Consider the following 26,459-nt stretch of genomic DNA (forward strand, 5'->3'; position numbering starts at 1 on the left):
CTGAGCCATAGTGGTTAATATGGACATCTGAGAAGAGACTATTGATACGCGTCAGTATTTATTTGTTCTGGAGGAACGAAAGCATCCATTGGACTTTTTCCATCTCCTTCGTAGAAAGAAGAAAAATGATCCTAGTTGTTTTTAGTTCTTCTAACTGGGCTGCTTGTTTTTCAGGCCTGTGTTGTGAAAACATTCGGCGCGGCTCTAACCTGCAGGCTGCAGAGCTGCAAACATTTCCTCTAAGGCTGGAAACTAACAATGTGTCCCAGTCGGTTCTGGACTGTAGCTTCACGTTTAACAGTAACATGTAGAGCTGGGCGATGCTGTTGCAGAGTTGGGTGGCGTGTTTTCATTTGCTTATAAGATGGATGGTTGCATAATAATGGAGAACAATCCGTTTAATCGTCTGTTGGTGGTTCTTTTAAAAGTCGTGCAGGTAGGAGCCGTGACCCGTGGATGTAAATGTAAACCTTGAAGCTTTGCAGCAGGAGCTTCTAAAACAACCCGCCTCGGTCCACACACATATACACACACACACACACACACACACACAGCGTTCACAAAAGGCCCTAATCTACAGCTGGCAGAGGAAATCCCCGGGCTGGGAAGCGTGGCGGCGAGGATCAAAGCTGGGGAAAGAGCAGGATGTGTGTGAGGTCAGAGGAAGGTTGGGCCGAGCAGTTCTCTCTGCAGAAACCTAAAACAACGGGCCGGTTTCTCTTTAAATGAGCCGTTCAAGCCTCAACCCGCAGCGTTCAGGTCCACGTTGAACTGTGAGGTCAGCGGAAACATCGTTTAGAAAGTCTGTTGTCCTTCAGGTTTTCTGACCCTGTTTGGTAAACACACGTCGGCATGTTTCTCAAACCGCTGGGAGAATATGTCACTGCTTCGCCTGCGTGAGCCTGCCAGATGTTTGTTTCTAGTGATTTTACTGATCCAGAGCCTAGTCACGATGGTTATTTTAGTCCAGTAAGCAGTAAAATGAATCACCTGTGCTGATAAAAAGCTCGCTGGACAGAGTGTGGTGTGAAAACCATCCAGGCTCATCAGACCAGGCAGCATTACTCCAGTCTGTAAGGTCAGAGTTTCCTCTTCCTGGCCCCTACGCTCCTGGAATCGCTGTTGTCAACGCCGCTGCTGCCTGATGCGTGACAGTAAACCCGTCTGTCCGTTCCCCTCCGTCATGAACCAGCCGCTGCTCAGTCGATGGGTTTTCAGACCGTTTTCTCTGAAAACTGCCGTAAAATGCCTCACGCCATGTTTAAAGCCCCGTCCTGACGCTCTTCAGGAAACCGTCTCCACCTCAACCAGGTGCATGAAGGTCCTGCCGTGTGATTGGCTGATTTCTCTGTGACCTTAGAGGGGTCAGCGAGGGTGTGTTGATGCCAGAAAATTCATCTTAACTGATATCTTTATTAAAACCTTCAGCAATAATGTCAGTTTTCTAACTCAGAGCCACACATGGTTAGCATGTTTCCCTTATTTTACTCCAGAAGCTGACGTGAACCGTCGTCATGAAACGGGCCGTAAATTATTATCTCAGATCAAAACTCTCAGTATTTACTGATTCTCCTTAAACCTGATTTTCTTGATGACGCCCAAACCAACCGTTGGAGCCGCTTCGCAGGCGATGGGAAACCGCTGCGGCTTTAAAGTGGTACCTTAGCTTACTGCCGAGCTACATTTAAGAACCAGAGCTGTGAACGGCGGGTAAAGGGAGTAGGAGCTCCGTGCGATGACGCGTCGGTGCAGGACGGGCTTAAAGCGTCGGCCGTTTGCTGCACGGAGCTCACTATAGGCTGCGTGTGCTTCTGACTTTAATCAGATGCTTAGATGATCCACACATGGAAGTAAAACCAAACGCTGGTCGCTGTGCTGGTCTGTAAAACCTCCATGTTTCTAACGCCTCCTCCTCCTCCTCCGTCTCTTCCAGGAGCACCACCTCCAGCGAGCCATCTCGGCGCAGCAGGTCTACGGGGAGAAGCGGGACAGCATGGTCATCCCGGTCCCCGAGGCGGAGCGCAACATCCCGCACTACGAGCTGCTCTACCCCGGGGACTTCAAAATGCCAAAGCAGCTTATTCACATACAGCGTGAGTAGCGGGCGGGCCCCGCCCCTCTGTCCCCTTCCCTCTGTCCACACCCCTCTGTCCACACCGCTCGTTTGTTCATAGCTTCTCCTGCTGCATGAGGAGCTATATAGAGTTATTATTGGGGGGCTTTATTCTGGATCCTGTTCTTCATCCGTCTGTCCATCTATTTGTTCCTCGTCCGTCCAGATGTTGTCCACTGGTCCTTCCCCCATGTGTCCCTCCCCTGCCTGGCCCTCTGTCCATCAGTCTGTCCCTCATCAGTTCATCTCTACTTTCTGCTTAAATATTCCACGTCCACCGTCCGTTTTCCTCTCCATCCATCCATCCATCTATGTACCTGTTCTCTGTTTGTGCATCTTTTCCCTTTCTGTCCGTCCTTTTCACTCCTCCGTCTGTCCCTCAAACTGCTTCCATCTTTCTCTCAGATTCTATATTTGAACCCTGAAGAAACTCCAGAAATATCTACTATAAATCTTCTTAAATTAGTTTTTGTGCTTAATAATACAAACAAACCAGAAGGGCTAGAAAAGTTGGGAATTTGACCAATTATGTAGTTTTATTTCAGGGCATTAATTCGTCTGTTTTCATTTCAAATCTGATAATTTCTATCGCCTCGTAACGTCGGGCCCTGTGTTTCTCTCCGTCCTCCAGCTTTCAGTCTGGACACGGAGCTGCCAGACTACGACCTGGACACGGAGGACGAGACCTTTGTGAATAAGCTGAAGAAGAAAATGGAAATCACGCCGCTGCAGTTTGAAGAAATGATAGACCGACTGGAGAAGGGCAGCGGACAGCAGGTAACCGTCTCCTGGAGGAGCAGCCGCGTTCACGGCACATCTGGCTCTGCAGCTGTGCTGACAACCAGGCGGCTCTGCTGGTCGCCGCTCACTAACGGCCAATTAAACGTGATGTAGGGACGGCCTCGTCCACCCAGGGTCTCAAATAATGAGCTTATTTCACCTTTTCTACCATTACCTGCACTCATTTATCGTACTATTTTGGCTGCAATATAACATTAAAACGATCCTAAAAGCATATAGAGTGTTTTCTTGATAAATAAACATATTTTTAGATGTATAAAGTCTGTATGCAGGACAGTTTACAGAAGTAGTTTAAGGCCGTTGATTGGCTGCTGTGACTGAAAGCCTGAAGGCTGTTTAATGACTCCAATCTGAGCCTCATCACCTGTTCCCCCCCCTCCCCCCCCCTCCCCTGCAGCTGGTCAGTCTGCAGGAGGCCAAGCTGCTGCTGAAGGAGGACGACGACCTGATCAAGGAGGTGTTCGACTACTGGAGCCGCAAGAGGAAAACCTGCAAGAGCGGCTCGCTCATCCCCACCGTCAAGCAGGAGAAGAGGGACGGCTCCAGCACCAGCGACCCCTACGTGGCCTTCCGCCGGCGGACGGAAAAGATGCAGACCAGGAAGGTAGGACCGCCGCCGGGGTGTGCAACCTGGGCGCCACAAACGGGGCGGCGGCTGGCTGGCTCGGCTAACGCTCGTCGCTTTCCTCTGTTCAGAACCGAAAGAACGACGAGGCGTCGTACGAGAAGATGCTGAAGCTGCGCAGGGACCTGAGCCGCGCCGTCACCATCTTGGAGATGATCAAGAAGAGGGAGAAGGTCAAGAGGGAGCTGCTGCACCTCACGCTGGAGGTGGTGGAGAAACGGTGAGAGGAGGCGGGCTGCAGGGGGTGTGTGTGTGAAATTACACGCCTCTTTTTCCTGAGACACACGGGGAAGCCGTGCTCTAACGGGCTGCCTGAAGGCCAACAGGTTTGTTTTGGGCCTCAGTTCTTCTAAAATCCCCCGCTATGCAGCAGTGGTTCTGGTTAGACCTGCAGGCTTCTGGAAAAAGGGTCCAGATCTGCAGGAACGTGGAAAAAAGAACCAAGAGTGAACATTTGTAATATCCACCTTTATTCTCTCCGCTCTAACAGATCCATCCTTTCATCCCGTCTGTTTCTGTCTTTTTGCCTGGTTCTCCATCCATCCATCCTTTTCTTTCTTCTCTTCGTCTGTTTCTCTCTTCATGCATCAAGTCCATTTCTCCATCCATCTGTTTGGATCCAACCTTTTTTAATCGAAAGGTTTCCCTGTTTGTCCGTCTGACCCTCCCTTTTCATGTTCTTCCATCTGCCTCTCCGTCTGCTCCACCATCTTTGTTTTAGCATTTCCATATTTAAAGCCCGACGACTGCAGGGTTTTTCTGCCATAAATTCTCAAAGTTTGAAGGCTGAAAATGTTAGAACGGGATTTAAAAGTGTGAGGACGCCGTCTCTGACTGTGAAGCAGGAAGTTGGTGCCTGACCGTCTATTTTACGTCAGAGACATGTGACAGGCGTTCAGATTCCTAGTCCTAGACGGAAGAACGGTGGTGAATGCAGGTTTTACCATAATGTCCTTTAATTGGTTCGTTAGCGGTTCTTGTGAACTTAAATCGGGACCTGAAGTCTCTGCTGTTGTAATTTATGCCTTTAGTTTAGAGAAGTCACGGCCGACTCTCTGCTCCTGTTAAACGGTGACAAAGTTCTTTTCTTCTCGTTTTATTGGCTTATTTGCTTATTTGCGTCTCGGCTTTAAGCAGGTCGTCTGATTTTTATGCGTTGGTGTTTTCACTCCAGGAACGTGATGCCTGATTTTGGCAGCGAGGTGATGGCCGAAGCTCAGCAGCGGGCTCTGGTGAAGCCCGTCTACGCCATCCCCATCCTGCCGCTGTCCAACAGCAACCAGTACCGACACCAGGACCACCACATGGACATGAAGGACTACAAGAAGGTACGGCCCCGCGCCTCCAGCTACTCCGGGGCTGAAGATTCGTCTAGAAACCTCAGCTCAGAATACATTCATGTCAATAATGGAATTCTAAAAGCAAAACTATATCTCTAGTCCTCATAGCTAATTTCAGAGAACATTACATAAGAGCAGTAAAAAGTACAGAAATGTGACGTTCTGACCTAGGGCTGGATGATATAGGAAAAAAACATGATGATAAAATAGAAATCATGTTTATCGATAATTATTAACAAATTCAAAACATATATTTTAAGTGCAGCCCTGGCTGTTGTATGCTGTTGCTTAGTGACAAATTTTTAGATGCAGAACAAATACTGAATTTAAACTCAACCCTTTATTCAACTAACTTTAGTTTGACGCCCTGAGTTTGAGTTTGTGATTGGTTGGCAGGATGTAATGACTAATAACTTACATTATATGTTGCATTCTAGCCTATAATATGTGTGTGTGTATGTATGTATATATATATATATATATATATATATATATATATATATATATATATATATATATATATATATATATATATATATATATATATATATATATGTGTGTGTGTATATATATATATATATATATATGTGTATATATATATATATCTCTATCTATCTCTATCTATCTATCTATCTCTATCTATCTCACATTATAGGCTAGAATGCTAAAGGAAGACTGTTATTCTATGGGTTAGATCTTTTTATCAAGCCTTTCTTTTTCTCTATCATCCATATACGTCTAGCGATCGATTTAGTGTTATTGAATTATCGTCCAGCCCCATTCTGACCGACTCTAGAGGCGCTCCGGTCCAGTTCTCCCTCAGTCAGATGGTCTAGTTGGAGAGTTAAAGTGGCGCATATCTATTTATCTTATGTTAGGGGTCCAAATGCTGATTTCATTGGCGGGTCTAGATAATCTAGATCTTATTTACCTGCTCAAGTCAAGACCGTTTTATTTTAGTTCCCTGTTTGCGGCGCTGCAGCAGCCACGGCCGGTCGGTGTTGTTTGCTCTGACTCATCCCACGCTTTGCCGTCTCTAAATGGCAGCCAAGCACCAGCATCACTTAACGCTTTATTTCACATCTTAGTTTTTTTGTATTTTCGCCCAAATCTCTCCGACGCAGCAGCAGGACCGCCTGTGTTTAGTAATGAGGAGCAGATTATTGTCTGGTACCGAGCAGCTGCTGGCCTCCCGGTGAGAGTTTGATCCCAGCTCCCCCCTGCCACATGTTACCGTGCCCCTGGGCAAGGCGCTTAACCCCAGTGTGCTACAGATCCGCGTACCCGTGTACACATTTGTGATTGGGTGGAGGCGGCTCTACACCTAAATGCTTTGGAGGCGTTGGAACGGGCAGCTTTAGGGTCGCTGGGGCCGACGTGTTCAGCCCGTTTTATGCTTTCACTCCTTTCTGGGAAGTTTAGGGTGAAAAAGTGTTTTTAACCTGACGCCTTTGGCTTGTTTGACACGTGTTCTGCTGGAGAAAAGCTGCAATATTTAATGGGAAACGTTGTTAGCAACCTCCTTTCTGTGTTTTTTTCTTCCTGAAGACGTTGATTTGGTTCTAACTTTGAACTCTTGAGGCTTTTCTAAAAGCTTTCCAGTAAAAATCTCTGGGACACGTTTAGCTGTTGGTTAATTATTATTGCTTACCTGGAAGCAGCTAAACCAATGAGAGCAGATTAATTTCCGACTTTCAGCACTTCCTCTGGCACCGGGCTCAACAACAAGACGTACGTCTGAGTCGAGCTGGAGTGTTGTGGTCGTGGCGCTCAGGTTTTAATCAATTAAAGTTGATCGCATAACTTTCAACAAGCAGGTGTTTCTTCAGCTGATTTCTGAACGGCAGCCAGTAAAGTCCCTGAATCTAATTTACGCTGACGTTCTAGATGTTTTTACGTGAACTGATGAGCTCGTTGCTTCTTGCCGCCGTCTCATTTCCAGCTCTACAAACCTTTTTGTTTCTCCTCCGTCGGTTCTTTTTCTCCCTCGCTTTGCTTTGTGGGGGGAATCGGGCTAATCCTGGTAGTCTGTTCAGACGGGGACGTCTGGGTGAAAGGTGGCACGGGGGCGAAGGGCTGCCATCTGGCCCGGCGGCGGAGGCATCTGCCACGTGCCTCCCTCTGCATATCAATGGCTGCTTGGCTCGCTGCTCTTCCCTCTGACTATTAATAGGCTGCGCAGAGACGCTGCTCAGCTCTCAGATGGGATCGATTTGGATTTGAACGATGAGTTTTCCCGCAGGCCGGAGTTTTAACGCCGTTGCTTTCCGTGCTTTTACAGCCCGAGAAGGCGGAGGCAGTGCGAACCAAAAGGAAATACGAGAAGAAACCCAAACTTGCGCCCATGTCGGCGCCGCAGCATTCAGGGCCCTCTGTGTTCAATCCTAAGGACCTCAACCAGTATGATTTCCCCAGCTCTGACGAAGAGCCCTTCTCCCAGGTACTTTGCTTCACTTTCTTTTAATGGCCGGCAGATATCAGCCACGCTCGTTTTCGGTCTCTGGCCCCGCCCTCACCTCACCGCCGCTGTCTTTTTATAGATCCATTCAGGTTCCTCGGAGGCAGAGGAGGAGAATGACCCAGATGGCTGCTACGCGTTCAGGAGAAAGGCCGGCTGTCAGTATTACGCTGTAAGTGCCCCGCTCTGACTCCTGGGCCGCTTCTATTTATAGCACCAACGACAACAACGGGCCGCTACACACACACATATCTCTTTAACCCTTTAAAGCCTCGTACAGGTAATGGTGAAGAGACTTCATAGTTAAAAAAAAGCAATTTTTTTTGGTTGCTTTAGATAAATAATAAAACGTCAGTCTTTTAAAAATTCTTTGTGTCGCTTAAAAAAATACATGTTTTCCTCGTGTTTTCTGCATATCTATCTATCTATCTATCTATCTATCTATCTCTATTAGATATAGATATCTATCTCTATTAGATATAGATATCTATCTCTATTAGATATAGATATCTATCTCTATTAGATATAGATATCTATCTCTATTAGATATAGATATCTATCTCTATTAGATATAGATATATAGATATCTATCTATGTAGGATGTGGAAAATATATTCATTTGTGTTTAGTAAATTGAATTTTTAGAAAAAAAACAGCCTTTGTTGAAGAGGTCTCAAATATTTGTATCAAAAATTTTACATTTGGAGTTAAAAGTTTTCCTGCTTTCCCAAAAAAATGCTAGTTTTGCTGTGAAACAAATGTTATTTTGGCCATTTTAAGTGTTTTTTTTTTCCCCTCAACATAACAGACAAAAACATCAGACATTCGGCCTCCAAACGACCTCTCGCCTACCGGCACCGACTTCTCGTTGAGTCCCTGAACGTTGTCTCTCTCTCTCCCAGCACTAACCTTTGACCCTTCCTCTTACAGTGTCGTCCAGACGCGACCGGCAACTGGCCCTGGGTGAGCCCGTCAGAGGGCGGGCTCGGCGACCCGCGCTACCGCTACTGTCTGACCTCGCTCAACACGCCATGGCGCTGCATCGGACTGGCACGGCGCCGCGTGGGCAGAGGGGGCCGGTGAGTTCAGGCTTACCTTTCTCAGACCTTTGAGTTTGTTGGTTTAGCTGATTTTTAGCGCTCTAGTCCGCTGATGTCTGGTAAATACTGAATACGGGTAAAATGACCAGAACCTTAGGAGGTTCTGGTCGGAGAAGAAGTTGTTCTGGACAGAGGAGACAAAAACGCTCCATGGGGTTTAAAACTAGCATTACCCGCAACGCAGCATGCCCAGAGGCAGCCAATCAGAGGTGGAGTAGCTGGAATAAGAGCCAACCAGAGCATATCGACATGTGAAATGCCCCAAATCTGTGCAGTCTGTGCCAATTAAGTTAAGTTTCAGCCCGCCGATGGGCCACGATGGTATAGGCATGACAAACGCAGGCACACACCGCACTTTTCAGATTTTCTTTTCACAAAGGGATACATTTCCTCCCACTTTATGATGTGTTGCTGCATCGCATACAGACCCCATAAAGCCCACCCAGGGTTGGTTGTAAAGCAGCACGACGTGAAGAGGGTCAGACGGCGTCGAAGCTTTAAGGCTCTGAACGCATTCCGGTCAAACGTGGACCCTGACAAACGCGGCCCGGTTCTGTTCTGGGCCCGGCTGCCAGCTCGTTGGCAGCCACGTTTGACTATAAATACCCAGCTGGCTCCTTTTTAGATGATGGAGGTGACGACCCCGACGTGGGACCGGCCCGTCGTTCGTCCTGCAGCTCCGTCTGACAGCTCTCCTGTCTCGTCCACCTCATAAACACGGTGGCGGGAATGAGAGCGTCGGCGTTATTTACGGCGCCCTTTCCGTTGAACAGCGAGCGACCCCGCAGTCTCTACATGAAAACCTTCCGTCGGGTAGAACGAGGTGTTTGCTCACGATTTATTTGCAAACCAATCAGCCTGCCGTGTTTGACATTAGCGTCCAGAAACGTACATTTATTGCTCTGTGTGCCTCGATCAGGGTTGACCAATGTGGTGCAGTCCAGTCTGACACTTTAACGTCTCTCCTTTGAATTTCATGTGGGACTAAAGAGAAAGGAAAGCCTAAATGTGCAGAAGGAAAATTGTGCACTTTTTTCGTCTCTCTGGTTAAAATCTGAACAGTTCTTCAGGCTTTTGTACTCAGTGCCCCTGAGTCTGAGGACTATTTACAGCTGGTTGTAGGCTTTAAATCACCGTGTGCCTGTGACTGTCACATTGATTCTAGCCCCATAGACACAAATGCTGGGCTTAAAAATATCTAATAACATTAAAACAAAATTCAAACTAGGCGTCATCACATAAAGTAGTGATTTTATCACTAAACCCCTTACAGTAACTACAATTAATTTGGGTTTTGAATTGATTGTTTTTTTTTAATCCTGCTCTCAAGGAACCAAAAGTGCAAAAAAATAGTAAAAATTACGATAGACTTTTTTTTAAGACACTGATTTTGAATAATCATTGAGATAAAGCCAAATTCTTATAACAAATTTTTCCCAATGTGATAAATTTCCACCCCTGGTGTGAATACTTTCCAGACGGTGTTTAATCAGGCGACTGAACGATGGCCCAGGTTGCAGTGTTTTGGATTTGACCCCCCGTTTGTTCTTGGTTGTGTTTCAGGGTTCTGATGGACCGAGCGCACACGGATCTGGGATTCTTCCAGAGCGTGGACTCCGACCCAGAGCCAGAACCGCTCGCCTCGCCACTTCTAAGCTCTCCGCTTCGCAGCTCCAACACCAGTACCTCAGAAACCAATACCTCGGACCCCGCCGGCTCCTCCAGCCTTCCCCGGCCGCCGCCGTCGTCGTCGCCCCCCTCGGCGCCGCCGCCTCCCAACCTCGGCCGGATTCTGTTGAACATTAAGGCGTGCCGCTGGAGGCATTTCAGACCTCGGACGCTCTCCCAGCACCCTGCCAGGGGGGCGGATATTTCCCGCAGTGGATTTAGGGATTTTGGCCGAACTGTGTCAGGATTAACTCGGACCCTGTCTGGAGGTTCGGTCTCGCAGAACCGCCCTGGACCTGGCGGCGCTCCTGTCAACGGTGAGTGGTTGTTGTCTCTGCGCTGCTTTCATTGTTCTTCAGTCTGCGGCGTTCTCACTAGGAGCTCGTTTAATCTCGTTTAGTGAACGGCGTCGTTCCTGAAAAGCGGCTGATTGCGTGGCAACGCTTTCTGCCTCCTGGCATAATGAAGGACAGGCTTTAATCGGAGGATCATTAAGAATCGTTTACGCTCGGTTCGTTTGGAAGCAGCTTTATTTGGACGTCCACCGCTGCTCCTCCGGATCCTGAATCTGCTGCCATAGATACAGTTTAATAATTTTCTAGCCTTTTTTTTTTCTTTTAACAGTTTTTATTAAGACTATAAGCCAAACAGGAGAGTTAGTGTTGTGGTGTTCAGCTTCACAGACGTCCTGTTACTGCGGGCCGTCTCCTGGCCTTTGAGACGAGCTGCTGCTGCTGGAAGCACCTCGACACAATCAGGTCTCCTGCTTCTTTAAGTCTGTTTATAATTCTTTTATGTTGCAGTTCATGTGCTTCATTGCGTAGATCATCTCAGGGTCCTCACCAGCATTTTTCTTCTCAGCGTAACGGTGGACGGAGCGTTGCGTAGGGCTGTTCATCAAGCTAATAAAAGCTAGCATAGCTAATGTGGTTCCTGAGCTTATAGCTGCGTCGATGCTCGTTCAAGAGTTTTACTCAAACATCCGTGTCACATTGACCGTGAATTTGGTCAGAAACTTTTAATTAAGAATCTGGATTTGTGCTGCATAGAGAAAAATGTGCACTTCTTTGCAGAGTTTGCCTTAGTTCGTCGTCACTGGAGGACCACACAAAACCCTTAGTTTTAATTTATTTAAGGTGTCCTCTAGGCTGATTGTCATGCTGCGTGAACTAAAGGTCACGAAGTTACGGCTCGACTTAACGATTCTGCCGATTACTGCAAGCAGCCCCAGACTGCAGGCTTACAGTCCACCGTGTACGATGGTGTTTTCTGAGTTTTGGGGGAAATGTGAGACAGGACTTGGTCGTCTTTAGGGTCAGCTGTGGTTTTGGTCCTGGAACTTGTCCACAAACCCCTTTGCCCAGTCTCTGTTTTTTGTCAAATCAATAACAAAGACCTTAACTGAGGCAAGTGGGGTCCTGATCTAATGCAGGGTTTCTGCTACATGTCAGTGATGGCGGCGCACAGCAAAATAAAAGCTGCCACACCTTCAGAATGAAGGGGGGGGAGAGATTGATTGATTTATTTAATTGATTGATTGATTTATTTAAATATCATGAAATGTTAAAATGGACTTTATTTTGAACTAACACTGCCTGCTCCTTCCTGTCTGGCTACAAAGCTGCTCTCAGGACGGAGGGAAGACTAGAGAGAAAAGTCCAGTGTTGCCCGTTTAGCATCTTTGTTGCTATATTTGGTGACTTTTCAGACCCCAATAGCAATTTCCTTTCAAAAAGCGTCTAACAACAAGTTTCAAGACTTTTTTGTTTTAATGGCGACTTTACTGAAAGCACCAGTCGTTCTGGAGTCAGAGGCAGCAGCAGGAGCTGCTAAGGGGCTTCCTTCTTCCCTCAGCACTGTCTCACAGGCCCACCACGGTTGCTGCTGTTTTGTCAAGGAAATCTGCTTTTTGTCTCAGAAACTGTTGCACTAAATTAATTCCCTGAATTTGATTCTCACAGCTTCAATCACTCATTCACCTCGTTCACTTTGTGCGCCTCTGATAACTCTTTGGTGCAGTTTGTTTTGTGTAGTGTGGATTCAGGCAGTGTATAAAAATTCATAAATCATTTTATAAAGGTCGTTTTAGTTCCAAACGCATTTAATCACCTTTTTTAATAACTTTTTTGTCTTGGCAAAGGCTGTTCTAAAGCCTTGGTCACACATGCATGAACAAATAAGCAATGATGCCAAGAGTGTCCTGGCAAACATGGCCGCAGCTTCAGAAAACTGAAGATTGGAGTCACACACACAAGCCTAGTGTTCAACATTAAGTAATCTGTCCAGACTGTTTTATATCAAAACTTTCACCACTTAAATATAGCAAATAAAATAGAAATGGGGAAATTCAGGCATACCAGCACCAAGGTGAAGGGTAACAAGAAGGGAGAAAATATGAAAATAGAAACTAAGCATGAGACAATACAGTGAGGGCAAACTTACACCATTAGGAGAAACACTGCAGGCATAAAAGTAGCGTGCCCAGGTTAACGAGTAGGGTGAAAAAATGTTTGTCTATGCATAAAACAACAGACTGGTAACAAGAAATGAAAACTACCGTGCAGATCGGGATCAGAGGTGGTTCTGAAGTCCAACAGCAGCTGGGAGGAAGGATCTATGATGAAGCTGCTTTGTGGCTTCAGGATGCAGCGGTCTGTCACTGAAGGAAATAAACTAAATGTGCCTCAGTTTGAAGGCCTCGCTGCCCGGGCCCTTTATCTTATTAACACCATTTTCACATTAAAGACAAGATGCAGTTTTCACATGATTTCATTTAATAAAGATTTACCTCATCCAGGTAAATCTACCCCTATGTGAGAAAGTCTGTAACCACCATTGATAAATCCTGATTTAACCAATATTTGCCAAACCTGTTCAGGTCTGACTTGTTTATACATACCCAGGCCCGACTAGTTGAACCGCATGTTGCCCACACTGATGATACAATGAAGATTTTCCTTCAGCATCTTTAGCTCTAATGTGATTGTTGTGAACACGCCTGTCACGGTAGCAAGTGTTGCAGGAATTTATCTAAAAATTGATGCAATAAATCATATTATTGTCATTTGGAGACCTTTTTCAACTAATATGATGACGGCATAATAGCGCGAGCATATCCTTTCGACCTACCGGCTCAGACAAATTAACTGGGTGGCGTCATTTTGGTTTAAATCCAAAAATAAGCTCCCACTCCTCCCAGTCAACTAAGCTAACGCGCTAGCCGTTATTGGCTGGGATTCAAAATCCTCAATTAGTCCAATGTGACTTAAATGCATGGTGGGTCAAACGATGCATTCAGCTCCTCATGAATACGACAGATTTGAACAAAGTTGTTTCTATAAGGCCAGGATCTGTTTATCTGGTATCTGTAGAATAATTCAGTCCAGGTTCTCAGATCATAAACAGGTTTTCTCTATTGCTTTCTGTGTAGCGTTATTTTAGATTTGCTCAGTCTTTTTTTAGATGTTGAACTAGATGTGAGTCAAGATCCCTAAAAAACACTGAAGTCCCAAGCTGCTAATATCTGGTGCAGAATTACTGTCATCTTGTTTATTCTTTTATCTTAATAATTGAAATAAATGGCTAACCGGTCAGAAATTGTAGCATTGTTGGAAATAAATTGATAATTAGCATTTCCTGCATTGATGGGCTTCCTGTTTACCAGGTTGCTCTACTTCCACCTCCGGGTCAGAACGCGTTACAAAGTTCCTGTACTTTCATGTTTCTCTAAAGATTTCCTTTTAATTTCACTCATCCTGATTATGCCGTCTTATTTTGTTTATTTCTCTTTCCATGTGATATTCAACACAAACGGCCCTTGTACATGATCCGTTTTGGAAGAAAGCAGAACCGTTAAAATGACTGATTTATGGCATTTCAGAGTCACAACCGTTTTTGTCCAAGTTTTTAGGTTTTCTTTCACCTTCGTCTAGAACATTAGCTGCTTGTGGTCGTTATGCTGGTAAAAGGTTTAGATCTTGTGTTTTTTGTATCTGCGTTATAACAACACAGCGATATCTCTGACTGATGCCAACAAGTCGAGCTGAATTTGGGGATTGCCTGAATGTGTTTGACCTGCCTTTGAATCGTCTTGTTCATGAAAAGTAAATATAAATAAACTTGTCTCGCCTTAGAGCAACAGCCTCTTTTGACTTTCCAAGTCAAAGTCAGTTTAATTGATTTGAATTTCTGGGTGACTGCATTCAGCCCTTACAGACAAAGTATTTTCAAAGGAGTGCACAGCTTTGAACTGCAGGTGTAATGCAGCAGCAGGTGTGCTTGTTTCATCGCGTGTCTTCAGAAGGATTATTTTATCTATCTGTTGTCATCTGATGCCATCAATTAATAGGACTTTGCCGACTTTTACCTTTTCTAAATCACTAGCGGGACTTTAAAGTTTGTTTTCCCAGTGTCTGTTCTAAACGACGACTAATATAATGGCTGCCTAAAACAGTTGTATCAGTCAAAACCTCATACTTATCTGTGGATTGTAACTGCAGTGTTGTGTTTCTCAGTATACTGAAGCGGACCATGTTTGCTCATGTCTGAATTACAGAGCTGCACTCTTTATAAGGTAATAAGGTTTGGAGTAGAGGAAACTGACATAACAATTACCTGTTTGATCTCGGCCAAATGGAAATGCAGTTAATGCATGGAGCTTCCCTAGTTTTTACAGGTAGTGTTTAAATTAAGCTGCAAAAACACTAGTGATGTGAAAATACAAAAACCTAAAGGGCGACTTATGCTTGGCGCACCTACGTTCTGCATGAAAGTGAGATGTGCAGGCACGGCGTCTGCAGCATTTATGCTCCGTGTGGCTTTTCCTCCAAAGTAGTGATATTCTCCCAGACTCTAGAGGGCGGCGTTGTGCTCCTACACCAGGCGTACGAATCTCCACTACACGTAGTAGAAAACAGTTGTTTCCAACATCTTAAAGCCTCTTCCTTTCTTCCAAGCGTGACGGAGATTTATCTCCAGAAATGAACAACTTGTTGATCACGGTGATCTTTATGTCTAAATTTACGAACCTCAGGCAGAAGTAGCGCGTAGCCCCACAGAGGGGCGTATGAGCCAAAATAAAAACAAGCATAAACAAGGCTAAACTTAGCTGTGGAGACGGTTAACTTTTTAGCCTTTTAAAAGGTTTACGACTCATTGACGACCGCGGACGTTGCCTGTAACACAAGTCCTGTCCTAACTGGGCCTCTCATAAACTTATTTTCTTCTATTGATTATTCTGACAATCGAGTAATCGATAAAAATTGACACATTCTGCAGATTCTTCACATAAAGATAATTTTATAAATAAATCGCATCTTTTTTTGAATAACAAGGATAAATGTGCAAAAAAAGTTCTAGGATCAAAATGTTTAAAGTTCAGCCCTTTCTGGTTTTAACATCAACACACATCAGCTGCCTCTGTAGTGAAAATGGTCGCAAAAAAATTTCACTTGTATATCACATTCTGGATGTTTCTTTTTATATTAAATTTGATTTTTTGATTTTATTCTATTTATATAAAAAAAAATTCTAGTGTATTGCAGGGCTAAGTTAAACTTTTGTTTTTGGTCCACAAATGGGCAGTAAAAATAATGACACATTCATCAAATAAGGTAAACATACAGGTTTAATTCAGGCATGATAAATACTGCCTTTTTTCATATTATTCTGACCAAGTTTTAATGGAATAGAAATACCTTTACTGTCCCACAGTGGGGAGATTGACAAAGGACTAAGAAAAAACAAGTTAATTTGCAGAATAATGTAATTTAGTCAAATGTATTTTGTTGCACAAATGAACAAAACTGTAAAGACATCCACAGAACAGAACCAAACTTTCCTCTAAATATATCGCTCTATGTCTGCAGTTTTTTTTTTTTTTTTTTTTTTGTGAAACCTGCTAAATTTTTTTTACCAAATAATCTCCTTTTCACCATTAAATGGTTGAATTCAATTATATTTATATAACGCCAATTCATGAAACATGTCATCTCAAGGCACTTTCCAAAATCAAATTCAATCAAATCCTCCAGGTTAGTCAAAAAGTTTCCTCTCTAAGGAAACCCAGCAGGTTGCATCAAGTCTCTCCAAGCAGCATTCACTCCTCCTGAAAGAGCGTAGAGCCACAGTTGACAGTCGTCTGCATTGTTGATAGCTTTGCAGCAATCTCTCATACTGAGCATGCATGAAGTGATAGTGGAGAGGAAAACTCCCCTTTAACAGGGAGTTGTTCTTGTCTATTCTATTATTCTTATTCTTATACAGCTTTTATTTGTTTTGTTTTCTCCACACTACTTCTACGTTTACCTGCTGTATTGCCAAAGCAAATTCCTCGTACACGTAAAACAGTACTTAGCAACAAAGCTCACTCTGATTCTGCTCTGTGACACAGACCGGCGGCGTCTCGCCACCGTCTGTAGAGAAATGGCCGCCTTCAAAGCAGTTCAGGTTTCGGACAGATGTCTTTCTTCAGATGTAGCTTAAACATGATAAAATGGCTGAATAGCTTGTTACCTACACCAAACCTGCACAGCAACACATGCTCAACACGTATTGTGCTCTTTACATGGAAATGTTTGCAAGGTTAAGTACTTGTTGATGACTGGTCATTCTAACTTGGTATTGTAAAATGCAATATATACAAATACTCATTAGTTTCCTTTCCTTGTTGTCTAAAAGTTGCTTCTCTGTACGTTTCTTTAGTCAAGCTCTGTCCAGTTGAGTTAGCTTTGACTATAGAGTTTAACATCTGTGTTAAAGTTGTTTAATCTACCTTTAAATTTAATTGATTCTTGCTTGGAAGGTGGTTTTATCGTTTATTTTCCACTTTAACTAAAAAGAGTCAAATACCTATACTACTTTATACAAAAACACAAAATATGTTACCGTTGCTGTTTGTTGTGGCTTCAGATCCGAGGTTTTGCTTTCGTGTACGACTGGAGAAGGCTGGGGCTTTCTATCTGGGGTCATTTTGAGTTTGGGGGGGGGGGGGCTTAGGTCAAATCAGCCAGTTTGGAAGTTGCTTTTTCTTGTTGAATAATGGCAGTAATTGCCTAAACTTCCTCTTTTATTCAACGAAACTGCTGACAAACACAGAATCGTTGGATTTTGTTTGGAAATCAGTGGCAACCACAGAACAACAGACTCTCTAACAGCCAAACGTGTTTCATATTCTCTAAAGCTACATTTCCACACAAAGTGGGTAGAAATGGACTCCTGGTAGGAAGGTAGAGTTTTTTTGTTGTTTGGGATGAACCCTGAACTAAAGGAGTTTTGTGGTGGAAGGATGCTAAACTTTCTTCAGTGATTCTTTCATTTAGTTTCCAAACACATCTACACCCAGCAACCTTTGGTGAATGCCGCTGTGTAATGGCGTTAGTATTCAAATGCATTGATTCAAATCCACAAATCTTTGGAGTAAATGTTTAATCAAAGGAAGCTTGGACGTCCACTTAAGCTTCACCACTGATGCGGCAACAGTAGCGTTCTTCTGACTTTTTAGGAGACTTGAACCTGTAAAGTTAGCATATTTTTCAGCGTTTATGTTCTGAAGTAGAGATGAAAGGGATCACAATCCCCCAGGACTGTTAATCGTTCACCGTCTGGACAGAGCAGCGACAGATTGAGGAAAAATCAGCGCAGTTCATTTTAAAAAGCTCCACATTTTCACACAGCTTTGAGTGGCAGCCTGTGAAAGTTAAATCCCAGCAGTTTGAAGAAAAAGACAAAACATGTTATACGGCTGGTGATAAATCAGTTTAATTGATTAATTCGAATTTACAATTTTTCAATATTTTTTTTTTAGTTATGCAAGTGCAGTGAAGCCTGTTCTTAGCTCATTGTGTAAAACCACTAGCAACAAACACTTATATCCTCACTGTTTACAACGGCAGGGCCGCCATCTTGTTTTACAAACATGTTTCACACATTGGATTTAGTTACATTTGAATTCAGGTTACTCCCAGACGAAATGCTTGACATAAAAGCAAGTTTTTTAACTCATTTCTTTAAGTTCTTTTTGTGAAACGAAAAGGAGGGAAAAAACATTGATTCATTGGATTTGTTATAATATCAGAGGTTTTATTTTTGAGCCATATCCCCCAGCCCTAATTTATTGTCATTGTTTCACACAGTAAACAGTTTAGTATCTTTGGTGTGGCAGTGGGGTTCCAGCGCATATGTATAGATAAAAATAATACTCAAAGTAATAAACAAAACAAAGGTTATATTGGTGTTTTCAGGTGATTGATTTGACCGTTTTGGGATTAAAGTCCAGATCCCTTTTCTAGATTGAAGTAGAGAAGAAGGAACATGTGCGGGGTGAGGAGCATTGCTGCTGGCTTTCTTGTAGTCTGCCAGCTTAAATGTCCGTCAGAGGGCAGCTATGATCCACTAATATGTTCCCCTGACCTCACCACCTGCTGCAGGTTCCTCCTGTTCCCCTGAGAGCAGCTGGAGAACCAGCAATACACCAGGAGCTTGATATGCACTCACCTAGGGTCGTCACTAAAATTTCAAACACTATCGATACCCTGGAAAATATTCAATACATTTTCCATACCACCAGGATAAAAATGATAGTTAAATTCCAAAAAAGTTAAAAAACAAAACAACTGGAGATTTTCCCGAAGTTTGAAGACGCTTCGCTTCCCATCCAGAAAGCTTTCTCAATTCAAAATGTCTGGAGTAATGTGAAGCTCCAAGCTTTATATTAAAATTTTTTATTTTTTTTACTTTTGCGGAATGACCATGACCTGGATGACTGAGAACCTTCACCAGCATACAAGTAGTTAAAGGCATAAAAAGTTTGTTTAAAAAAAAAAAAAAATCACCTTTTCAATCTCAACATTGAACATGCTTTCTCAACAGATTCACAGATGCTAGTTAAATAAGTGTGCAAATAAGTAAAACCCAAATGTAACATGATTTGAAAATATTTTAAGGTTGTTTGAAGTTTTATATTTTTGATATATTTTTCGAATAATCCAGAAATCTAAAATTAACAGCAGCACACGTTTGTCCGAGGTAGTGCAAAAGAAGCTGGACTTCTTGAACGCAGCTCAAACAGCAGCTCTGCATGTCCCAGGATTCATTTCTAAGCTGCAGAGGATGCAGCTCTGCGCCTCCATAGGTCACTTGTACAAGCTGCTGCATTAGTGTTTGTTTTGTGGTATTGTACAACCCCGGGATTTCAGCCTACATGAAGGGGTTTGTGAAGGAAGAACATGCTGTGGATTTAACTACATGAGAACTCAGGTTTTTCCACCATGTAAATGGGAAGCTGACCCTCACAGATGTCTTCTGCCACAGCCCCGTTTAGCTTCACAGCTTCTGGTGACTTGGATTCATATTTTCTCTGCTCATCAAACAAGTGGCATGCTTCTTCTTAATAAATAGTTGCAGCAGAAGGACAAGTTTTCTCTGCTTCCCTCTGGAACTGTGAGGGAAAACACGCCTGACTAATGTCAGCCAGCTAAAGCATGCTAGCCGCGGCTAATGGCAAATAACAAAACAAACATTAATGGAGCAGCAAGATAAACGCAGCTAGCACAGCATTAGCATGCTAGCCACAGCTAATCACACATTAACAGTAACATCAGTAATACATTTAATATATTAAGTTAAATTACAAACAGAAACTTTAAGTTACTAACCTGAAATCCTCATGAAGGCCAGAGTGTCGGTCCTTGAGATGTTCAACCGAGTTTGTTGTGCTGCTCGACTTTGTTTCCACCACTTTAAAGCACTGTTTGCACACAGGCTTGTTAAACTCTTGGGTTTCCCTTCGTCCCTTACCTCTTCTGAAAACCATTTCCAAATTAGGCTTTTGCCTTTTTTTTTATTCTACTAACACTGGCTGGTTCTACTAACACTAAAACTAACTAAGAGACGTGGACACCTAGGAACTTATCAGCACTCTCAGCCTCCTCACTGTGTATCTAGAGGGGAGTGTGTGTGTGGTGCGCTTAGATCTCCTGAAGTCCATAATTACTACTTTGGTCTTTGAGACGAGGTCCAGGTTATTAAATCAGCACACCTGACTATATGGTGTTGGTGGAGTGCATATTGGGTAGAGCATGGGGCCAAGCACACACCCCTGTGGTGTCCCTGTGTTCAGGATAAGGGTCCCCACAACCTCTGGTCCTAACCACCGTCTCTGTGTGTCTGCAGCGTTCACAGCCGAGCAGTACCAGAAGCACCGGGAGCAGCTGGCTCTGATGCAGAAACAGCAGCTGGAGCAGAGCCAGCAGCAGAAACAACAGCAGCAGCAGCAGGTCAACAATCCTACAACCACCACCACAAACACACAGGTCAGTATGAGGCTGTTCGACACACCCGGACTCATACAGGGGTCGGTACGTGTAGCTGTGGGCTCAGCGTGGCAAAGCTTCCCTGTTCCCCCAGCCTCTCTTCCTGTTTGGTAGCAGAGGAGCTGGGCTTAGCTGTTTAATCCAGTCCAACAGATCATCCTCATGTTTCCTCTCTGCATGTCGCTGCTTTCTACTCAGACGCTTGTTTCCAAAACGCTGGACCAGGCAAGCGCCCAGTTTGCTGCCTCGGCCCTCATCACCACAGATCAACTGCTCGGCTTCAAATCCAAAGAGGAGTTGGTGCTCGCCACTGGAGTCAACGGGGTCCTGACAGGGGCGGCTGGTGAGTTTCCTGTTGGTTAATATGCCTTTCAGGGTAACTTCAGACGGAACGACGTGAAACAGACTGGAAAAAATATCAGTATTTCCAGGTTTTGTTCTGGTTTGTCAAAGTCATTCTCTTTATCTAATCCATCCATTTACACAGCTAGCTGAAGGATGCTAGCTGAAGGATGCTAGCTGTAGGATGCTAGCTGTAGGATGCTAGCTGTAGGATGCTAGCTGTAGGATGCTAGCTGTAGGATGCTAGCTGTAGGATGCTAGCTGTAGGATGCTAGCTAAAGGATGCTAGCTGTAGGATGCTAGCTAAAGGATGCTAGCTGTGGGATGCTAGCTGTAGGATGCTAGCTGTAGGATGCCAGCTGAAGGATGCCAGCTGTAGGGTGCCAGCTGTAGGGTGCCAGCTGTAGGGTGCCAGCTGTAGGGTGCCAGCTGTAGGGTGCCAGCTGTAGGGTGCCAGCTGTAGGATGCCAGCTGTAGGATGCCAGCTGTAGGATGCCAGCTGAAGGATGCCAGCTGAAGGGTGCCAGCTGAAGGATGCCAGCTGAAGGGTGCCAGCTGTAGGGTGCCAGCTGTAGGGTGCCAGCTGTAGGGTGCCAGCTGAAGGGTGCCAGCTGTAGGGTGCCAGCTGTAGGATGCCAGCTGAAGGATGCCAGCTGTAGGATGCCAGCTGAAGGATGCCAGCTGAAGAATGCTTGCTGCGGCTACTGGCTACTAACATTAATAGAGCAGCAAGCTAAATGCGGCTAGCGCAGCATTAGCATGCTAGCCACAACTAATCATGCAACATGTGGACCACGAGTCGCATTAATGTCCAACCATCGACCTAATTGAGCAACCATCCAGCTAATGGCCCATCCACCTATACATCCACCAATCCGTCCATTTAACCAATGACCCAGCCACACCCATAACTACATCCATTTATCTGTCATCCTTTCATCATTCGTCTGAGCGCTGCATCCAAATGAGCTTTACGTTTTAAAAGTTGGCTTAAAGAACGGAGACCTCTGGGAATAGAAGCACGGATTTTTCCCACGATATAAACTAAAACATGTTTAGCCGGTAGCATAAATGTAGGCGTGAGAAATGTTTAGGGAGACAGAGCTGGTAAGAACTAAGGTGAAATCCACAGAAATCTAACTTTCACCCTGTAGCCTAAAGAAGCAGGAAGTGCTGCTAGTCTGTCGTCATTCATAGCATCAGTATTTATGCTTTCAAGCAGACTGGATAAAGAGCCTGATAAACGCTGAGTGGACTGCATCAGATTATTTAGGGATGCCTCTTAGTGCAATTGTTGATCGCTCCGTCCTGATTGGAGGAAGCAGAAAGAAATCTGTGCTCATCTTGTTGCATTAAACCCTTCTGTTTTCGTTCATTAGGCGTTTACAAAAACCTGCACCTCACCAGCACCGCCTCCACGCTACACACGACCAACCAGTCGACACACACTACCACGGTCGCCGCCGCCGCGACCTTCCTGCAGCCCTCTATCAACGCCACCCTCCATACGCCCGCCAGCGTCGTCCCCGCCACCATCAACGCCACCCCCGGCACCCACACGGCCGCCACCGCGGCGGCGCTGGGGCTGCTGGGATGCGGCGCCGCCGGGGCCGCCCCCACAACCACTCAGGTCCTCATCGGGAACAACATCTGTCTGAGCGTGCAGTCGGCCGCCAGCCTCGCGGGACGCCACATCCCTCGGACCCTCGGCAACGTGCCAGCCTCTGCCTTAAAGCTGTCCACCTCCACCAATCTGCAGATGCCCAAAGTCTCCGGAGCGTCGTCCATGGACATAAGCTCCAGGTGAGGCTGAGCATCTGTCCTCCAGCAGCTGGCAAGTTCACACCTTTGTTTTCCTGACATGTTCCAAAACACCAGGCGCCGTCTCTTTGTTCTGTCTTTATTAACCTGAAGGCTTTTTTTTTTTTTTACAAACTTTACTTTAGAAACAAAAAGAGAAAGTAGGGTATTTTCTGGTCAGGTCTTACAGAAGTCCTATTTAATGAACAAGTGAGATCAGTCTGATCAGCACAAATGTGTCCCCTCCCCCACGGAGCCAGGGAACCGCAGCCCACACTCGGCTCTCATACTGAGCTGAAGATGCAGAATTCAGACCCAAGCTTGAATGTTTTAGTTCAATTTAAGCAATGGGCCAGGAGGGTCACACTACAGAGCCGCTCTTTCCTTCATGTTGTAGACGATCCCCTGGTTTAACGTGCCAGCATCACCCTCTACTGAGGGGCTAATTAGCTCTGCTGGAGCAAGGCGGGTTCTCCAGGACTGGATCTGGACCAGCCCTTTGATAGACCAACACACCGTTAGTCATAGCTGTGAACCGGAAGGAGCAGGATGCAGTTTATTGGTGTAGAAAATCCCCTAGGTCAGTAAGTTTGTGATCTGCTGTTAGCAGCCCTCTAACAGGAGGCAGCAGTAGTTGGCCTGTATGAAGCTCCAGGGCAGCTTTATTGTTCCTACTGGTGGAACGCAGCATCATGCTGCCACCACCGGCTGTCAGGGTTTAGTTTGGTTTTCCATGCACGTCGTAAGGTTGGAGTTTGATTCATATTCATCTTCCTTGACTCTGATACTAAAGTCCAGAGCAACCAGCTGCCTCCAAAAGCAGCAAATTAGTCCAGCTGTGTGATTTAATCTCTGCGTCAATGCAGCTGTTGTGTTTGTGGCCTTAGAGGTTGGTTAGAGAACGTGAGAACAAACAGACCCCAGCAGACAGGCCAGAGGAAGACCGTCCATCTAAACTGACAGAGCTGGATGAGCGTAACTGTGGTTCCTCCACAGTTACGCTTGTGGGGCAAAAATCTGTTGTTTTCTTAGAAAACGGGCCTTTATGGAACAACGGCAAAAAGAAAAAAGGCCATAAGAAGTCCAGACGACACGTGAATGAGGGCGCTCTGGTCAGAAGAGCCAACATGGAAAACACAGTGGAGAACTACCACTTCACCCCACCGTGAACAACCCCACTCACCTAGTGGGGCCAGCGTCATGATGGGGGATGCTTTCCACCACAGGGAGCCTAAAGCTTGACGACTCCTTGGGCTAAATGCAAACTACACGCCACTTTTTCACACCTTTATCATGACTCGCCTCCGTCTATCATAACAAACCCTGATGAGATGTGTTGAGGTTTGCAGGAAGAACTGATTCTGACCCCCAGTGGGTCGAGGCAGATAAGCGTTCACACTGAGCCTGGTTCTGGTTCTGCTGGAGGTTTTCCTTTCTGTTAAAGGGGTGTTTTCCTCTCCACTGTCGCTTCATGCTTGCTCAGTATGAGGGATTGCTGCAAAGCCATCAACAATGCAGACGACTGTCCACTGAGGCTCTACGCTCTTTCTGGAGGAGTGAATGCTGCTTGGAGAGACTTGATGCAACCTGCTGGGTTTCCTTAGAGAGGAAACTTTCTGACCAACCTGTATAATCTGATTGAATCTGACTTTGTAAAGTGCCTTCAGATGACATGTTTCATGAATTGGCACTATATAGATTTAATTGCATTGAATTCTGTGTTGCCATTTAAAATCACAAAATCCTCATAAATCACGTTGAGCTTTGTGGCTGTAATCCAACAAAATGGGAAGAATTGAATAACTTTGCTTTAAAAAAAAAAAGAAAAGCTATAAATAAGCCAGATTTCTGTTCCTGTTTCTGCTTTAACGAAACAGCATTGAATGAATGGAGCAGCCTTCAAGCGAGCCGACTGCATTATTTCCCCTCAGACGTACTTGAGCTGACGGTGCGACAGAATAGGAAGGTGTCTGAAAGCAGAGCCGCGTTAACCGTCCTCTCTCCCTCCTGTCTCGCAGGGACAATCACGACGAGGACAAGCCGGCGCTGAACAGTATAGCAGACAACACGGTCGCCATGGAGGTGACGTAGTAGCGGCGCCGGCGGGGCCGCTCTGTAGGTGCTGTGCATCGTAGCTTTGGGGGACGCAAACAAAAAAAAAAAGGGACGGCAGGACTCAAACGGGCCGATCGGCGATTTTCATCTCTTTTTACACCCTTTTTCTTTTTTTTGTTACTGTTAAGAAAATATTGACTCATGTAAACTATAAATATGACATAAATTAGTATCTGTACAGCAACTACATCTTTGTAATATCCCCCCCCTGTGTATATATATTACTTGAATACAGAACTGTCCATTTGTGATGTTTTGCACTTGGGAGTCAAACTTTAAAGGAAGAAAAAAAAAAAAGAATAAAAAAAAAAAAGAATAAGCCAAGTTAAGTTGTGGCGAGTGTGAGCGATGTACAGAGAAGAGTTTTATCATGTGCATGGTGCGGAGCCTGCTGTTTTTATCTATTTATTGTGCCGTGTTTACAGTTTGTTTTGTTTCTTCTGTTTGTAGCTTTCGGTTTTGTTTTTTTCTTTGTACGCTGTACCTTTGTTGGTTCCTGTGCTGTAGTATACGTTCGATAGCTACGGACTCCTGGGTATTTTTGTATTTTGTGAACACAAAGCAGGCCTAACCCCCCCTCCCCCCCCCTCTCCTCATATCATTTATTTTCCTCTGTGGATCACGTTGAAATGAGCTGTGATATGGATGCAGATCAGGAGATGGAGAGCAGCGCCTCCTCTTCACATAATGTCCCAAACACAATTAAAACAGGGATGGAGTCTCTTCCCAGAAGCCTCTGCTGCTTCACATTCAAGCACTATTGTTTTGTGACTTTTTGTTTTCTATAAATATCAATGCTGCTTTTGTACTTTTTTTGGTTTTTAAAGGAGTCATCTGTCATTTTCATGCAAGTGGAGTCTCCTTTACTCGTTTTATCTGGCTATTTTCTTTTCTTTCTTTTTTTTTTTTTTTTTTTTTTACAAAACAAACAAAAAAAAGCTATTTTTGTATTTTGTGTTTCTCCTTGTGGTTGAATTGATTGTAAGCCATTTTTTTTAAAGACTTCATTCTTTTGTTCGTCGACTTGCTCATGCATAGGTGATAAGGGAGGTGAACGGGCAGTGATCGCTGTGTCATCATTCCAGTTTTTAATATCGGAAAGAAAAAAAATATCCCAATGAGGGGCGTCGTGAGAATTTCTTTTCTCACTTCCTCTTTTTCTGTTTTTTTTTTCTGTTTTGTTTTTTTGTTTTTTTTCTTGGTAAAAAGAATCTCCAGATGGCTGCGAAGCCAAAAACCACAAGTATTTGGTGCCTTCCTTTTGGGGAAAATGTATGTCGTCTCTTCTGTGAAGAGTTAAGAGGCACAAAGGCAGCATTACTTAGTAGTGCTTCTGGTCTTTGTCAGAACCTGAATGCCCAGTCCAATGGCAAAATATATCTTTGAGGTTTACTTGTCCCACCTGGAGGCTGAAAAGACTTAAAAAAAAAAAAAAATGTGACAGAACTCTCACTAAAATAAGAAAATAAAGCCCAGGGCATTAAATGTGAACCTGCTCAGACTCCTGTTTTATGTGCCTGTTTCTCTGCTTGTGGAAGATGATTTGTCAGAAGTTAAATGATTAACCGGGGATCTTCAGGGCTGGGGATGCTGCTGGCAGGAAGTATCTGCTGGAGCCGACTGAAGAGCAGCGCATCAGAAGCCTGATGAAGAGGATGCTCACGGTGGTCTCCATCCTCCTTTGACTCAACTCCAGAGGTTCCAGAGCAACTCGTTTCAAATCAAAAACTATACATATCAAAGATAACCTGAGTAAATACAAAAGGCAGTTTTGAGATGGTATGTAA

At 44.6% G+C, this 26,459-nt stretch overlaps 1 protein-coding gene across 3 annotated transcripts in view; it reads left to right on the forward strand.

Moving 5' to 3' along the window:
• LOC105931188 (enhancer of polycomb homolog 1) overlaps positions 1-25,588 on the forward strand; it is a 36,805-nt gene extending 11,217 nt beyond the window's left edge. For 2 of the 3 annotated variants that reach the window (XM_012869765.3, XM_012869764.3), the window contains 13 exons: positions 1,934-2,093; positions 2,745-2,890; positions 3,312-3,518; positions 3,611-3,759; positions 4,714-4,867; positions 7,161-7,319; positions 7,420-7,509; positions 8,268-8,416; positions 10,001-10,422; positions 20,276-20,415; positions 20,614-20,758; positions 22,137-22,560; positions 24,576-25,588. In XM_012869765.3, the coding sequence (XP_012725219.2) occupies positions 1,994-2,093; positions 2,745-2,890; positions 3,312-3,518; positions 3,611-3,759; positions 4,714-4,867; positions 7,161-7,319; positions 7,420-7,509; positions 8,268-8,416; positions 10,001-10,422; positions 20,276-20,415; positions 20,614-20,758; positions 22,137-22,560; positions 24,576-24,648 (2,358 nt within the window). In that variant the 5' untranslated portion in view covers positions 1,934-1,993 and the 3' untranslated portion in view covers positions 24,649-25,588. Of the gene's footprint in view, positions 1-1,933; positions 2,094-2,744; positions 2,891-3,311; positions 3,519-3,610; positions 3,760-4,713; positions 4,868-7,160; positions 7,320-7,419; positions 7,510-8,267; positions 8,417-10,000; positions 10,423-20,275; positions 20,416-20,613; positions 20,759-22,136; positions 22,592-24,575 lie in introns of all 3 variants that reach the window. The other variant, XM_021320140.2, reaches the window with a different exon arrangement.
• The last annotated feature ends 871 nt before the right edge of the window (positions 25,589-26,459 follow it).

This window comes from Fundulus heteroclitus, chromosome 21 (genome assembly GCF_011125445.2).
Source record: "Fundulus heteroclitus isolate FHET01 chromosome 21, MU-UCD_Fhet_4.1, whole genome shotgun sequence".
Classification (NCBI taxonomy): domain Eukaryota; kingdom Metazoa; phylum Chordata; class Actinopteri; order Cyprinodontiformes; family Fundulidae; genus Fundulus; species Fundulus heteroclitus.